The sequence below is a fragment of the Protopterus annectens genome, chromosome 2.part1 (genome assembly GCF_019279795.1).
Source record: "Protopterus annectens isolate FY-2018-M chromosome 2.part1, PAN1.0, whole genome shotgun sequence".
NCBI lineage: Eukaryota > Metazoa > Chordata > Ceratodontiformes > Protopteridae > Protopterus > Protopterus annectens.
This window is the reverse complement of record NC_056729.1, coordinates 483,462,388-483,478,486: the sequence shown is the minus strand read 5'-3', so window position 1 is coordinate 483,478,486 and position 16,099 is coordinate 483,462,388. Positions and strand designations below refer to the sequence as shown.

At 41.2% G+C, this 16,099-nt stretch overlaps 1 protein-coding gene across 7 annotated transcripts in view; it reads left to right on the top strand.

Annotated features, from left to right (window-relative positions):
* The window catches only part of LOC122794113 (interleukin-15-like), a 1,779,266-nt gene that overhangs the window by 880,708 nt on the left and 882,459 nt on the right, over window positions 1-16,099 (top strand). For all 7 annotated transcript variants that reach the window (XM_044062276.1, XM_044062277.1, XM_044062279.1 and 4 more), the window contains one exon: window positions 9,296-9,405. In XM_044062276.1, the coding sequence (XP_043918211.1) occupies window positions 9,296-9,405 (110 nt within the window). The remainder of the gene's footprint in view (window positions 1-9,295; window positions 9,406-16,099) is intronic.

Genomic DNA, 16,099 nt, shown 5'->3' with positions numbered 1-16,099 from the left:
TTCATAACCCAGAGGCTCCCTTCACTCTGGAATAAAATCCCAGTCCAGGTTAGGCAGAGTCCCTCATTGACTCTCTTCAAGAGGAATCTTGATGAGTGGATGGGAGATCATAGGTTTACCCCGGGTATCACTTCTGTGTCACTGTTAGACAGAGGCACAGTATACTAACCTCGAAAAAGGGCATAGCAAAATAAATTTAAAATGGGTGGCGAAAGCCAAACACATTCTGGCTAGGCTTATAAATGCCCTAGGGCAGATAGCCTAGTATGAACCTATGAACCTATGAACCTATGAACTAGTTTATGGAGCCCTCAACATTCACTGCTCTCAGTTGGCCATCTAGGCTCCCCCCCCCCCCCAGACCTTTTCTGATGTTGAAAGTGCTCGTCTGTGGCCTTTCAAGGTTCAGTGGTTGGGTTGTGTTGTTCTTTTGCTAGGCAAATAAGTTCACTTTTGTGAAACACCTTCTGCAGCAAAATATATTATTTTATTCTTCTTTCCTGTTTAGGAAAGCTACTTTTAACCTAGAATTTTTATTTTAATGGGCTGTCTAGAAACATAACTGTACATTTATTTACACAGGAGCACATTTTTCCCCATCAGTTTAAATGTTGTTTAAAAATCATTTTTCTGTGGAGAAACTGTGTTTATTTTACCCTTGGGGGCTGGCAAAGTGTTTTAAAGTGCTTTTCATTGTATCTTTATGAGAGAAAAATGACTTTTAATTACTTTACATTTTTACTGACTTATACTGCTTGATTTTCCCCAATAAAAAGGTAGTATTTTTGGCTTGACTATGGTACAAACTACCGGTCCCATGACTGGTTCTTCTTCCAACCACAAAAAGAAAAGATTAAGCAAACAGTCTTTGCCACTACTGCAGGTTAGCAGTTTGCTACAATCACAGGTGGGTGACTCTACTGTGGCCAAAGCAGGTTCCTCAGACCACTTATTTTTTTTTATCTCAGATCCCTCTGGTGTAGCACCTACAGCCATTATAGACTGGGATTAATCACATCCTATGCATTCATTGGGGTCACCTCAGTGGGCAAGGGAGAGCACTCTTGTTGATCCTGGGAGAGAGAGAACAGGGAAGACTTCCTCGATTGGTCAGAATTTTGTGCCCATCCCTGGAGAAGCTGTTGTTTCCAGTAATAACTGTGTAGGCCCCATTTTCCTGTCATAAAGAAACAGAAACCAAAACATGTATCTACTCCTCAGATTTCATTAGACAGGCATAGTTTATTAGGTCAGGCTCAGAGTTTAATTCAGGCTATTGATTCTTCTTATAAGGTGATTTCTGGTAAAAGTATGAGGAATACAATATCTTGCACATTTATATAAATGAAAACAAACCATATTGACACAGTTTTAGTTGCAAGTATTTTATATTGCAAACCATACTGATACAATTTTAGTTGCAAACATTATACATCATTTATAATCTACTCAGTCATTGTCAGTCAAACATTCCCTAACTCATTCAAATCCAGCCTCCTTTTAAACCTCATTCATCCCCTGTATGTATTGTTCCCACAATTCTCATTTTGTCATATGTAATTTGCTCCTACCCTTTTCTAAATACCCTAGTTCCAGTTTTTTCATGTTGATTACTATAGTCACTGCTTCTAGTACAGTTGGTTTACACTTTGATTTCCATTTTCTAGTAATTACTTTTTTGGCAGCCACCATAATTAGACTCAGCAAGGCGTTACTATGTTTTGGCAATTCCAATTCTGTATCCTAGCTCAGAAAAATCATTCCCCTAGTTACTCCAATTTGCTCACCTAGTATCTCTGAGAGAATAGTCTGCAGGAAATCTTTAAAGTCTGCCAACTTATTACACTCCCAGAAAATATTTTCCCAGTTATCTTTTCCTTTCCCGTCACACCTCCAACATTTGCTGCCTACCTGAGGAAAAATTCTCTAGAGTCTACTTGAGGTATACAGATATCTGTGTAAACATTTCCAAGCAAAAATACTACATCTTCTAGTTTTGTTGCATATTTGGGAGACAAACATATATCTCCCGATTGTTTCTTTGTGAATTGCTTATGGAGTCTCTCGTCCCAGTCCTTTCTAAACTCTCCTGATTGATTTTTATAGTTATCATGCAATATTTACATGTTCTACTAATTATTCATTTTTAAACAGCAGCTTCTCTTCTAGATTCTACCAAAAACACTACCAGATCTGGTCTTTTATTTCCCCCTATTTCTTTCTCTTTGCCTGTACTCTGATATCAATCCCTCATAGAGAAGGCAATCTCTAACCTGCAGTCCAAATAAATTCTTGGCATCTTCCCATTCTATTACCTTTACCTCTCTAGTTATTTGCTTCTAATACTTTGGTTTTTTTTGCCAGTTTTCTCCAATAAATTCCAGCCACTTTTTGCTTATTGTCTGTATCCATAATACCAGTCATCCCTATTGGCAGAATCCCCTTTCTGCATTCCTGTTTTGGCTTAGTTCTTAGAATATTTTTTTTGCTACTTTGTGAATATAATAGCCTGTATGATTATTGTTATTCTCCGTAAAGTTCTGCATCCAAAATCCTAGTCTTTCCTTGTCTTTTAAGTTTTTATACACTAATCCCAAATCTGACCCAGCAGCCCAGCCGCTATAGATTTAGCTAATCCTACTGCTAAACATTTGGTTATTTCCAGTCTTACTCTTTCTGGCAAGGATAAGAATATTATTGATAATTATGGGGGGAAAAAAGTGCATGCTTCTGCAACTTTGATTTTCAGAATTCTGAACTGTCAGGCTCATAACAATCCATCCACAACTCCTTTTTCCCATTTTTGCACATGGGGTCGGGGTGTCACTTTAACAGTGACAATCATCCAGAGCCAAGGTTTGCATTGCCAGGTGGCTAGCCCTGCCACTGTCGTTCTTCCACACCATACACTCCACATACACTCAAGACCTGTGGTTAATTTAGAGTTCAATCCACCTACTGCATGTCTTTGGAATGTGGGATGAAACTGGTGCCCTCAGAGGAAACCCACATGATCATAGGGAGGATATGCAGACTCCACACAGAAGGCACCCCATATGAGAGTCAAACTGGGTCACAATGTGAGAGGTTCCCCATTGGCTGGGGTCCCTTCTGTGTAGAGTCTGCGTCTGCACTTTCTTCCTGTGAGGAAATATCTGCTTTAAATAATTTAGTTTCTTCCACCTTATAGGTCACAACTCATTGTTTACAGTGTGTGTGTGTGTGTGTGTGTGTGTGTGTGTGTGTGTGTGTGTGTGTGTGTGTGTGTGTGTGTGTGTGTGTGTGTGTGTGTGTTTATGACTCAGTTGATGTATTCCAGGTCTATGGCTACTGGAACTATTTTGACAAGATATACCTGGCTGTATTCTCAAAATCTCCCAGATGATGTTAAAAATAAGATTTTAAATTCTCATTTGGATAGAGATTTGTTTGTTTGTTTTTTTCTTGGTTCCTCTGCTGCAGAGGTTATCAGACAGTGTGATGAAAGGGGTAAGTTAATAGAAAGAACCTTTAAGATTTTCAGCTCTCCTTTTCCTCACTTTCTAAAGGATTCTCTGACCCTTCATCCAGTTTCAGCAAAAAACAAAATAAACAGTCTCACCAAAGTGCAGGTAAATGGATGTTTAAAAAGAATCGTCGGGGAGGTTCCAAAAAGAATACCCAAAAACAAAAGCAAGGACAGTCCTACAAATCAGAATGACTTTTTAAAGGACCTTATCCCCACCTGCCATCCTGGCAGTCCCATTTTCATTCCAGAAAGTCTGAATTTCCACTTTTTTCTTTGGCAACAGATCATTTTAGACAAATGGGTACTGAAGATCATTCATCAAGATTACAGATGGGAGTGTGAGAACACCCCCCCCCCCACTTTCCAGGTGTTAATTTCTCACCCACTAGTCCAGACTCCTTTGTTTTCCCCTGTTTTTCAACACATGCTGTCACAGCAGTAATGGAAGAAGTTCCTCTTTATGAGGTTGGGAAGGGGTTTTATTCAAGGATGTTTTTAGTGCCAGAGAAAGAAAATGTTTGGAGACCACTTCTGGATCTTTCTTTCCTCAACCTGTTTGTGATAGTACTCAAGTTCAAATTGGTGTCACTTCAAAACCTGTTACCTCTTCTTCATTTAAGTTTCTAGTAACACCAGATTTAAAATATACTTATCATCACATCCCTAGTCATCCAGACTTCAGGTGTTACTTAAGGTTTTGTACATCTGAATTATACTATTAGTCGTGTGTCACTGTTGCAGTCATCACATTTGGGTTATCCCTGCATGAAGCAGGCATCAGAGGCTGCGAAAGCTGCTCACTGAGGACCGGAGAGCTGACGACTAGCTTAACGGAAGCGTCATCGGTAGATTTGGACCTGTGTGGTCTGTCTCTGTCTTTATCTTTAGGTTTTTTCAGAAGATCTGCTGTCAGATGGCTTACTGAAGCCATATCAGAATTCGAGGACTGTAAGCGAAAATATCTAGCTACAATAAGGGCCCGATGATGGATAGTTCTGGTGTTGAACAAAACACAGAAGTGACAACGGGGGGCGTCGTGGTCTGGGCTTAAACAAGTGACGCACTAAGAATGAAAGTCTCGGTGTGGTATTTGCTTTCCAGAGGCGAGACAATTATTAACTTTTTATGACATAGGTTAGTGCAAGAAAAAAGGATCCCCAACGGTGTACTTAGCTTTAGAAGACTTCAACTTCAATTTGTTAGACGAAACTCAGGTTGTGAACTGCTTCTGCTTCAGGCTCCATGGCAAGAAAGACTGGTGTAATGGCGTCAGCTGGCTTACTTTATACTACTGATGACCTGACGTCAGTCCTGAAGCGACAGCAACCGACGCAGAAGTACTAAGTCTCTAGTATTTGGGCAGGCCTAGGGCTACCCTGGCAGGGATAACCGAAATGTGATGACTGCAACAGTGAATACACTTGAACATCTACATTTATGGTAAGTGTGCACAACTGTACTTTCTCTGCCATACCCTATGGACTATCTACTGCACCAAGAGTGCTCACAAAGTCTTTTTCAAAGTGTTGGTAATCTGTCACTTGATTAAGAGATATGTTACACAAGGTGGAATTCCAAAAGAATATTTAAAAGTCTTTTTCACTCCTTCACACAAGATTGTGTCCTCGGGGTATCACTTAGACTCCTTAGTTCAAAGACCTTTACTTCCACTGGAAAGATGGATCTATATCAAGATGTACTTCCAAGGGTTTCCACTATGACTTCACTCACTTCAAGGGAATACCTCAGAATTTTGGATCTCATGGCATATCTGATTCTTATGATACTCCTGGCAAGACTCCACTTGAGAAAGATGCAATAATATCTGAAATCTCTTTGATCCCAGCCCCAACTTCCTTTTTTTTAAAAAATTCCAGTGCTGGGGTTTGTCAGAAGAGAAATTACTTGGTGGAGACAGCAAACTTCCCTAAACCCAGGTCTCCCTTTCTGCCTCTCTGCTCCAAAAGAGTCAGTCATCACAGACACCTCAGACTTTGCTTAGGGAGCAGTTTCAGGAGGCATAAAAGTGCAAGATGTGTGGGAAACCAAGGACAGACACAGGTACATAAATATTAATAAGATGCTTGCCATGATGAAGGCACTCAATTCTTTGAATTAACTTTGGTTCCTGGATCTCTTTAAGTTGTTACAGACAATACCACAACCATGCAATATATCAAAAAGCAAAGGGGAGCCAGGTCTCACCCTCCACTTTGTACCTTGTTAGTTTGGTATATAACTGCAGAGCACAGTCTCATTCTGCAGACATCCTACATTATATCAGAGCTAAATTGTGTAACAAACAACCTGAGCAGGACAATAACTGACCCTCATGATTGTAAACTAGATCAGGGAGTCTTCCAGGATTTGAGCCATATGTGGGGAGTTTCTCAAGCAGACCTATTTCCATCTTCTCTGATCAGTCAGCTGGCAAGATTCTGTTTCAGGACTCCATGCAAGAAGGCCTGGAAGACAAATGACTTTTCCCTTCCTTGGATAAGGATGTTCCTGTATACTTTTATTCCCTTTATATGGATATCCAGGGTACTTCTGAAGATTCAGAAGGAATCCCCCAAGATCATTGTGGTGACTCCTTTCTGGATCAGGCAACAGTGATTCTCCCTTCTTTTGGAGAGGGCCAGGGGCAATTACCACAATCTTCCTCACAGAATGGATTTACTCACACAAGACCATGGGTGTTTGATAGACCCCTACCCCAATCAACTTCAACTGACTGCCTAGATGATAGGGTCTTAATTCCCTTTAGGCATCTATTTACTGTGGATGTGCAGCAGGTGGTAATGGACGCAAGAAAGCCTGCTATTAGAAAATCATATGTTAGCAAATGGAAAAGGTTTTCTAGTTGGTGCTACCAATATAACCAGCAGCCTTTCAGGGCTGGTGTTTTACTAGTTTTACAATATTTTTATGATTTATTATCCTATGACCTTTCGTACTCCTCCATCAAGGTTAATGTAACAGTCATTTCAACATGCCTGTTTATGTATTGTCTCTTTCAATGCATTCTCATGTCAAAATGTTCTTGAAAAGGGTCTTGAATAAGAGGCCTTCAAGAAAAATGGTGGCCTCTTCTTAGGATCTTAATTTTATGTTAGAAAAGCCAACACTTGTTCCATGTGAACCAGCTAACATGACTGATTTGAGGTTCTTAACATGGAAAACTGTTTTACTGATTGCTCTAACCTCTGTATGAAGAGTATGTGAGTTGCAGGCTCTTATGGCAAGTCAACCATATCTAATTTTCCACAGAGAAAGAGTTTATTTGAGTGCTGATCCTTTTTCTATGCCCAAAGTGGTATCCAAGTTTACTTTAAGCCAAATTCTGTATCTCCCCATTTTCTTTCTTGAACCTATAAATTAGAGAAAAGGATATTCCATGCCTTGGATGTCCACAGACAACTCAGGTACTGTATTTACAGAGCAAAATCTTTCAGATCTTTGGATCAGTTGTTCATTTCTTGAGAAGGTAAGAAGAAGAGGCAACCTGTGTCAAAACATACTATTTCCAAATGGTTTTCTGATACTATTAATTTTTGTTATTCTCACCACAGCAGAAGTATTCCAGGTAGGTTTCAGGCCCACCCTACCAGGGGCTTAGCCTCATCTATGGCTTTTTGGAAAGGTTAGACTTTAGAAGTATTATAGAAGTAGCAACTTTGTGCTTTGTACATACTTTTACAAAGCACTACAACCTTGATCCCTTCTCTAGGTCTAGATCAAGCTTTGCTAGGAAAATTCACTAGGGGATCCTGGACCCTTCACCTACCACCTCCCAATTGCAGTAATTTCAGGTAATCTACCCATGTAGCTAAGGCTACCTCAACAGTGATTAATATGATAAACATAGTACATGATCACTGCTACAGTAGCTGCTCCCTCCCTCCACCCACCTACCCATTTTTGGTGCATTTTTATATTAGGATGTGGACATTTATTTGCTGCTGTTCCATGCAACGCCTTTCAGGACTCAGCTTGTCTCTTTCAGTTGGTATGAAAGCTCTGAAGGCCTTCATGCCCAAACATGTCTTTTTAGTCAGCTCAGCTCATTCTGACTAATGGTTTGGGTGTGGAAGATGCCCTGAAGTTTTTGAGGCTGGCCAGCTGTTATATCCTTGGAAGGCTATAACCCATATAGCTAGGGGTACTGCAGCAGCAATCATTAAACTTCTACTGTTATGGTAACTTACATAAAAAACTTTACTTTCCACTGTTTGCATCCACTATCTCATCATTTCAGTAATAGCACCGTGGTCATCAACATAAGTAAGGATGGAAACATAAAGTCATTGTTAAATTAAAATATTTGCCTTGTAGCAGGTGATAACAGTCTAGGACTATACCTGTAGTAATGCTATTACTGTACACATTCACTGAGTAATCTCCCTGTCCCGTCTACTTCATTCAGGAACAAGACCTCAAGACATTTAACCTTTTCTAACTGAGATGGCTGCTCCCCTTAAATACAGAGGTCAACCTAGTCTTTTCTGTCAATCTTCACTTATGAACAAGCCCCAGTGATACTTCCTCTTCCACCTGAGGTAGCTGCTACCCACCGATGCAGAGAACAGTCTACTACTTCCTATTTACCTTCACTTAAAAACATACCCCCAAGATACTTAACCTTTTCTGTCTGAGGTGGCTGCTCCCACCAAATGCAGAGAACAATCTACTCTTTTCTAAAAGAAAACAATGACCTGTGATTTGGAGTTGGTGATTTCCATTTTAACTGGTTCACACTTAGAAGTGAATTGCTGCACTGCATGACAGAGATCATAGCCATTTAAGATGAAGAGGACAGCATCATCTGCAAGCAACAACCCTCATATCCTCAAAAGGAGCAACTCTCTAGACTTTGGCTATATATTTATAATCTGTACAATGAAACTCACAAGCAACAAAGGAGACAGGTCAACACCCTTGGCTGAATCCAATGCCCATCCTGAAAGCTTTTGATTTAATGCTGAGAATGTGGACAAAAATCACATATAGGGTCTGACTGGTATATGACATCAGTCCTGGGACCCTGTACTATCACAGCCCCTCGCCCAAAGACATTCCAGGGTATGCTGTTATATGCTTCCACCATATCCATTAAATCTATTGATATTATTGTCAATCTTTGCAGAGAACAAAAGCTGAGCTACTGTATGAAATCTGATTTACTTCATCTGAATCAAAGGCACAACTGTTGGACAAGCTTTCCTTTCCAGAGCCATAGCACTAGCTTTCCCGGTGAGATTATGAACTTGAGCCTTCTAAAACTGAAACACATCCTGATAAAGTAATAAGGAGACCACTACCCCATTTGCCAGTCTAAAAATACTGTGCTACCCTTACATGCAACATTGAATAGGTACATTAACCAGGACACGTCAACAATGTCCAGTACTTTCTCCATTTTTTTTGGGATCTTGTCCACTCTTGCAGCCTTGTCAGAGTAGAGCTGTTTGATTGGCACAATGATCATCTACAGAAATTGATCCAATCTTATCATCTGCTTTCTGCATTGCCTCATCTTTTTCTGCTCTTCTGAATCTGTTTTTATTACAGTATATACTTTGCTGGTGACATGCATTTTTGTGGAATTATCTGTAATCGCATCTATGTAAAATGAATGTTCCCTAGAGGTTTTCTCACTGGGCCTCCAGTGTACATGGGCTTTGCCCAGCTGGACTTCACAGATGCTCAGATATAAGTATATAAGTATGTAAATAGTAGTAGTAGTAATAATAATAGTAATAATAGGTGTATTTCTTTATCTTTCAGGAAACTCAAGGAGACTGGATCTGGATGTACTACTGTTTATGCCTTATTCTGAACTACCAGTTTGCCACATTTTCCAGCACTGAATCTGGGCTTTCACCCCTTCTACTTTGGTAATTCATATTATTTCCTGGTACTGTGAACTGAACTTGTTTTCTTTATTTCATGCTTTTAATGTTTCCAGTTTTTGAGCAACAGATGACTTAAAAAGAGAGATAGACTTACAAAACTGGTAGAAAATATTAACTGTATCTATATACCAGTGACAGTGAGAGAAATCCAGAGTAACAAACACTAACTTCCAGAAAGAAAATGCATGGAACAGTGTGTAAAAAAATGAGATGTGTTTTAATAGACAAGCTAATTACTTTCTGTTACACTGGTCTTAAGTCTGAAGTAATAAAAAGTGTGCCAAACTCAAATTACCTAACATTAAGTACTGGTCTGTTTTTAACCAATATGTATTGTGTGGTATTTGGTAGTTTGATTACTAAAGGAAGAAAAAGCGTCAAAGCTTTCATTAATAGAGAAGTAAACGAAGACAAAGGAAGGTGTGAAGGAGAATAAAGAATGAATAAAGCTGAGTGAGTAATAAAAAAAAAACTCAGTTGTTACATAGGACAGAAGGAATTTACCCAAGCTGAGCCTGAAATTGGTCAGTGGTGATCAGTGCACTACTACCCCAGTAAACAAATACAAATAAAATAAATGCAGTCATTCAGAGAATACTACTAGCTTAATGATGCAGAAAACCAATGCTGAGGATTTTTACAGTTTCTTCTGTCTGCCCCCCCCCCCCCCCCACCGGCCTTAACTGCCCGTCATCCCCACCCAATGCTCTCTGCCCGTCATCCCCACCCAATGCACTTTGCTTTTCATTCATTATTAAGGGTAGGATTTAGGACCATGGGTATGCCAAAACTGTTATACTGTGAACTATGGGTTCCCTTTAACTCATTAACACCTATGTGGTGTGGAATGTCACACCTCTAGTAACTTGCATTACTCAACATTTTCTGAAAAAATCAACTTAAAAAGTATAAGATAAACAAATGTAAATAATCTGTGAACAGTAAAAAGTGTTAGAACTGTACAAATGGCAATGTTATCAGCAAGAATTGTTCTTTACAGCAATTCAGTACATTCATAGTCCCTCCATAAATACTGTATGTTATAGTGTACACAAACCCATAATCTTGGAAAATGTGCAACCTTAACGTATATTGTTAGAACACTTTTGTTAACTAGATATAAGCTTTCTCATGACAGCAAGAAATTCATCTCTGAGTGCATGCTTATTGAGATATTTACATAATGATGAAAACGTGCTTAACTGTATAATTAACAAAATAAATAACACTGAATGTCTTTCAAGTTCTGCAGCTTACAGTGCAGATATCAGTAACACTTTTCTTCAGCATCTAATGTTTCACTTGATGCCATGCAATAGTTTGTAAGTTAGTGGGTTTTTGACGTATTAAACATATAAGTTATAAAGTGAAGACAGTCTTACAAACAACTTAAAGTGACCCTGCAATCATTATTATAGACCCAGTGTTTTGCATAAGTACTGAAAGACCAGCCCATACCATATAGGGATGAAGACAGGTTTTCAGATTTAGACCAAGCAGTAACATGCAAAAAAGGCCAACCCCAGTCCTGAACAGTCCAGCCATGTCTTGATTTCCTAGAAGACCATTTTTCTTTACAAGTAATATGAGGCTTCCACCAACAAAATCAGACAGTTTCTAAAGCAAAAGTCATAATAATCCAATATATAGAACAGAGCCAGAAAGCAAGATAGTGTAATCATTAAGTCAGCTAAGGCAATCTGAGATCAAAACCTAAAGAATCCCTGAAATAACAAAGGTAACAGCAGCTGTATTAACAAGATAATAGGGAAAACTGCTTCCCTTTGAAGCATATACCATGAGCAAGACATATGATCCACACTTAGACCACCTAGGTTTGACTGCAGTAAAGTGTAGCAGATGAAACCGAGAGACTAGACACCTGAAATGTAGGAAGACAGCAGGCAAAAGTGTAACACTCTAGTTCTAAAGACCACATGCAATTTGGGATTAAGTCTTTTTCAACAAAGCTGCAAAAGGTATAGCAAGAATGGAAACAGTATACCATTATGTGACAACCATAAAATCTTTTACTGATGTTTTACCAGTACTAAAGATGAATAGTCATTGAGTTATAAAACAAGTGAATGCTAAAAGTGGTAGAGATAGGCAATAATAATATAACATTCCAAGCAGCCAAATGTCCCCATCTTGGACATAATCGTAAGTAGGATCATTTTGCCTCAAATGCCAGTTTATGCACTACAAACATGTTAGTGTTCATTGGTTACTGCAGTGGAATATCTTAGGTTCATAGGTTCATAGGTTTATACTAGGCTATCTGCCCTAAGGCATTTATAAGCCTAGCCCAAAGTTTTGTGGCTTACGCCACCCCTTATGTTAAAAAATGTTGTGCCCATTAGTTTGTTTTGCCTCTGTCCAGCAGTGACACAGAGATGATTCCCGGGGTAAACCTACGATCTCCCATCCACCGGTCAAGATTTCTCTTGAACAGAGCCAGCGAGGTGCTCTGCCACACATGGACCGGGATTTTATTCCACAGCATAGGGAGTCTCTGAGTGACAAATCTATCCCTCCAGCATGTCTTATTTATATCCGTGCTAAGGTTTAAGTCGCTTGCTCTAGTGGATCTGGTAGATTTGGATTTTTGAGGTGGAGCATGTCCATTAATTCTGGGTTGGACATGGCCTTGTATGTCAGGCACAGGTCACCTCTGAGCAGACGGTATGCGACTGAATAGAGCTGGAGTTTCTTCAGTCTGGCAGCATATGACAGATTTTGGAATCCCTTTATCCTTTTGGTGAGGAACTTTTGGGGTCTCTCCAATTGCTGCAGGTGTCGGGTGAGATACATCCCGAATGGGGCATTGTACTCGATCATTGGTCTGATAAGTGAAGAGTACAGGGGAACAATGACCTCACTTGATCTGGATGTGAATCCCTTCATGATCAGGTGGGCAATGTAGAAGGTCTTTCTAACCACTTTAGCAATGTGAGTGTCAAAAGAAAGGCCACTGTCAACCTGGGTCCCCAGGTCCCTGATAACCTCTTCTGTGCTTAGTGGATTGCCACCTGTATGGTAGCTTGGGGTTACCTTGTTTTTCCCGAAGGGTATGACTATACATTTTGGCATTTAACTTCAGGCCATGGCTCTGGCACCAGCTATCAGTTTCCGTGAGACCCCTCTGAAGGATATCTGTGTCCGATGTACTTTCCACTATGGTGCCCAGTTTGCAGTCATCTGCAAACTTTGTCAGCCATAGTCCTCCTATGTTTGCCTGTACTTCTGAGAAGTAGATGCCGAACAACAGGGGCCAAGGACTGAGCCCTGTGGGACACCACTTGTGACCGGCTTGGAGTCTGACATGGTGCCAGCAACTCTGACCCTGTGGGTTCTGTCCTTTAGCCAGTTTGCAACCCATCTTGTGACATATGGGTTTACATTTAAGCTGGTAAGTTTCTATAATACCTGAGTGGGGTATTGTGTCGAAAGCTTTTGCAAGGTCAAGGTAGGCTGTATGGACTGCCTTTCCCTCATCAGTGGCCTTGGCGACTGTTTCGAAGAAGTCGACCAAGTTCAAAAGGCATGATCTGCCCTTGACAAAGCCAAACTGGGTCGGGTCCAATGTCTGCAAGTCCCCTATGTCTTTGTTTATGAGTTCCATTATGATCCTCTCCATAGCTTTGCAGACCAGGCTTGTTAAGCTTATGGGGCGGTAATTACCAGGGTCCGTAGAGGCACCGCCTTTGTGGAGTGGGACCACAGTTGCCGTACGCCACTCCTTGGGCACGTATCCTGTGGTAAGGCTAAGATTAAACAGCTGCCTTATGTGCTGGTTTAGTTCCTCATTGAGTTTGTGTAGCACACAGCCGGGGACACCATCTGGTCCCATTGAGGCTGTGTTTTTAGCTTTAGAGAGAGCAGCTTTTACCTGCGCATTTGAGATGTCTGGGAGGCTACACTCCGCTGGGATTGTTATCTCTCCTTTTGGGGGGGAGAGGGGGGTGAAGTTTGCACTGAACCTGTCCACCAGTATGTTGGCAATGTCTGTGGGTTCAGTGATTTTTGTATCATTTTGGACTAATTCTGAGCATATCTGGGAGATTCCACCCAGGTTTCTAACATAGCTGAAGAAGGCCTTATGATTGTCTTTTGAATCTATGGCAATTTTTCTCTCAAAGTTGGCCTTGGATGATTTTATGAGTGCTCGTATTTTTTTACTAATAATGATCAAGGGTGTCTTCTCTTTTATGGATTTTGCTCTATCATGTAACAGCTTTCTCTTCTTATTGTAAAGTTTGTTTATGGCCGGGGTCCACCAGACTGGACGTTTGCCCTTGGTGGAAAGAGTCTTGGTTTTATTAGGGATTGCCTGATCCATGCAGTCCTGGAGGTGTTTGTAGAAGGCATTTGTAAGGGCTTCCGCAGCTTGGGTTGTAGTTTCCACTGGCTCGGGGGCCTTGAAGGATACCACACCAGTCTTGAGTAGTGTGAAGTTTGCTTTAGAGAAGTTCTTCACTGTGGTCTTTTTTTGTTTGGGGTGGGGCGGGATGTGAATTTCCAGTGAGATTAGTTTATGATCTGATCTCACCAATGAGGGATATACTTCCGGTGTGGAGCATTTTGTCCCCATGTTTGTGATGATGAGATCTAGTATATTTTCTCTTCTTGTGGGAATGGTGACTAGTTGTTCCATGGCATTTGAATTTATGAACTCCAGGAACCTTTGGGCTAAAAAGTTGGGGCTTGAGTAATGTTCCCAGTCTATATTTGGGTAGTTGAAGTCACCCAATATAATGGTGTTTGGAGATACATTTATACCCTCCAGTGTCTTCAGGAAGGCTGTGTGGGGTTCCTGAGTTTGAGAGGGTGGCCTTTAGCATGCTACAAATTGTAGAGAAGTTTTGCCTATGGTTAATTGCACCTGGATGGCTTCCGATGCTTCATGCGTTGCCACCAACCTAGAGGTGTGGGTATCCTTGATGAATATGGATACACCCCCTCCTTTTGTGGTGTGGTCCGGGTTTTGGGGCCGGAACGCATGATATGAGGTAAAACCTGATAGTGCCGGGGTGCTCTCAGGAGCCTTGAACCAGGTTTCAGTTACAGCACAGACATCGATGTTCTCCATACTGAGAAGGGCCTCGAGTGCGTGCATTTTGAGATTTAGACTTCTGGCATTGAGCAGCATTACCCTTAGTTTCTTCCCATTTTTGTTTTCTAGGGTGGTAGGTTTAGAATTTGAGCCTTGCCTAAAAAGGCACTATGGGGTGGCAAGAGCCTTAGCCAATATCCGAATCCCAGGGGTGACAGGTGCAAGCCGTCCCTTGCGAAGCAGCGTGGCTTGTCAAGCATGTCATCCCAGGCAGACAGACACTGGATCCCCCACCAGAAATTAAGCCAATTGTTAAAGCTGATCATCTTGTCTCTATGTTGTGGCATCATTCTTGGTGAAGGAAGGATACTGCTCAGGGTCAGGGTCATACCTGTCTGGGCTACATAATCAGAGAGCTCCTCTATGTCTCTTTTCATGTAGTCCAGGGAGGTACGTCTCAGGTCGTTCACACCAGCATGGACAATGACTGTGTCATATTTGTACTTGCTGTGGAGTGACCCGAGTGCTTGTGTTATGTGGCGGATTCTAGCGCCCGATAGGAATACCTGCCCAAAATACTGCACGCATAGCATACTATATCTGGTGCAGTAGAGTAAAATGTCTGAAAGTTACTTCTCAAGGAAAATAATTCAAGCTGCAATATTTGTAACCAAGTGTTAAAGTGAACTCATAAAGCTCATAGAAGACTTGCAGGAAAGCACAGTGCCTCAACAGCTTACTCTCTGTGATAGACTGCAGAATTTGCACCTGTTCTTTAACTAGGATGCTATGGCCACCTCACTGTTGGCATCGAGTGATAAATCCCTGACTTTGGCCCAGGTGAGCTGAGTTAATTTAGTGGCTCAAGTGCATGACAACAATACAGGGAGTTGGGTGCTTCTGTCCTGGATGGGTGGGAACATGTCAGATGTCCCCCTAAAGAGCTGTGGCAGAGACTGGAGCTTGAAAAAGGATGACAGGTTGGTGGGGCAGGGAAGGAGGACAGAGAAGTGTAACTGTCCTAGAGATCCAGGGACTAGGTCATGCAGTCATAGCCACTCCCTATTTCTCTTCAAGCCTAACACAACATTTTTTTCAGCACATAGGGGTAGGTAGTTAGAGCTTAGTAAAAAAACAGGCTATACGCATGAATGATGCTGTAGGTGCCATTCCTCTCCCATGACACCTCTATCCTGCCCCCTTTCCACTTCAGCAGTGGTCCCGGCTAAGGGCATACTACTGGTGTACATTGCTGTTATCAATTTCTTCTCCCCTCTCCACCAGTAGTCCTGAAATTAGGGGGTAGTACCAGGGTTTGGAGCTGTGGCAGTATGGGTGGCACCAGTGCAGCTGATGGTTATATCTGCATCATGGATCCCCCCAGAAGTAGTGTACTGTGACTAGGCAGAAGGAATATAGGGCTAACACAGTGGCAACACTCTCAGGATGCTCAAAAAGCCACCATCAAAGTTATGTTGATTTGTTTCAGACCGTCATGCTGCAAAGGTAAGCCAAACTGAACACATTCTACAAAGATATCTTTTACTGTCCACTTTTAAAGGAACCCATATTTTGGTTCCTTAATAGCTGACACTTCTTTGTTTTAAACAGAGGTTGGGG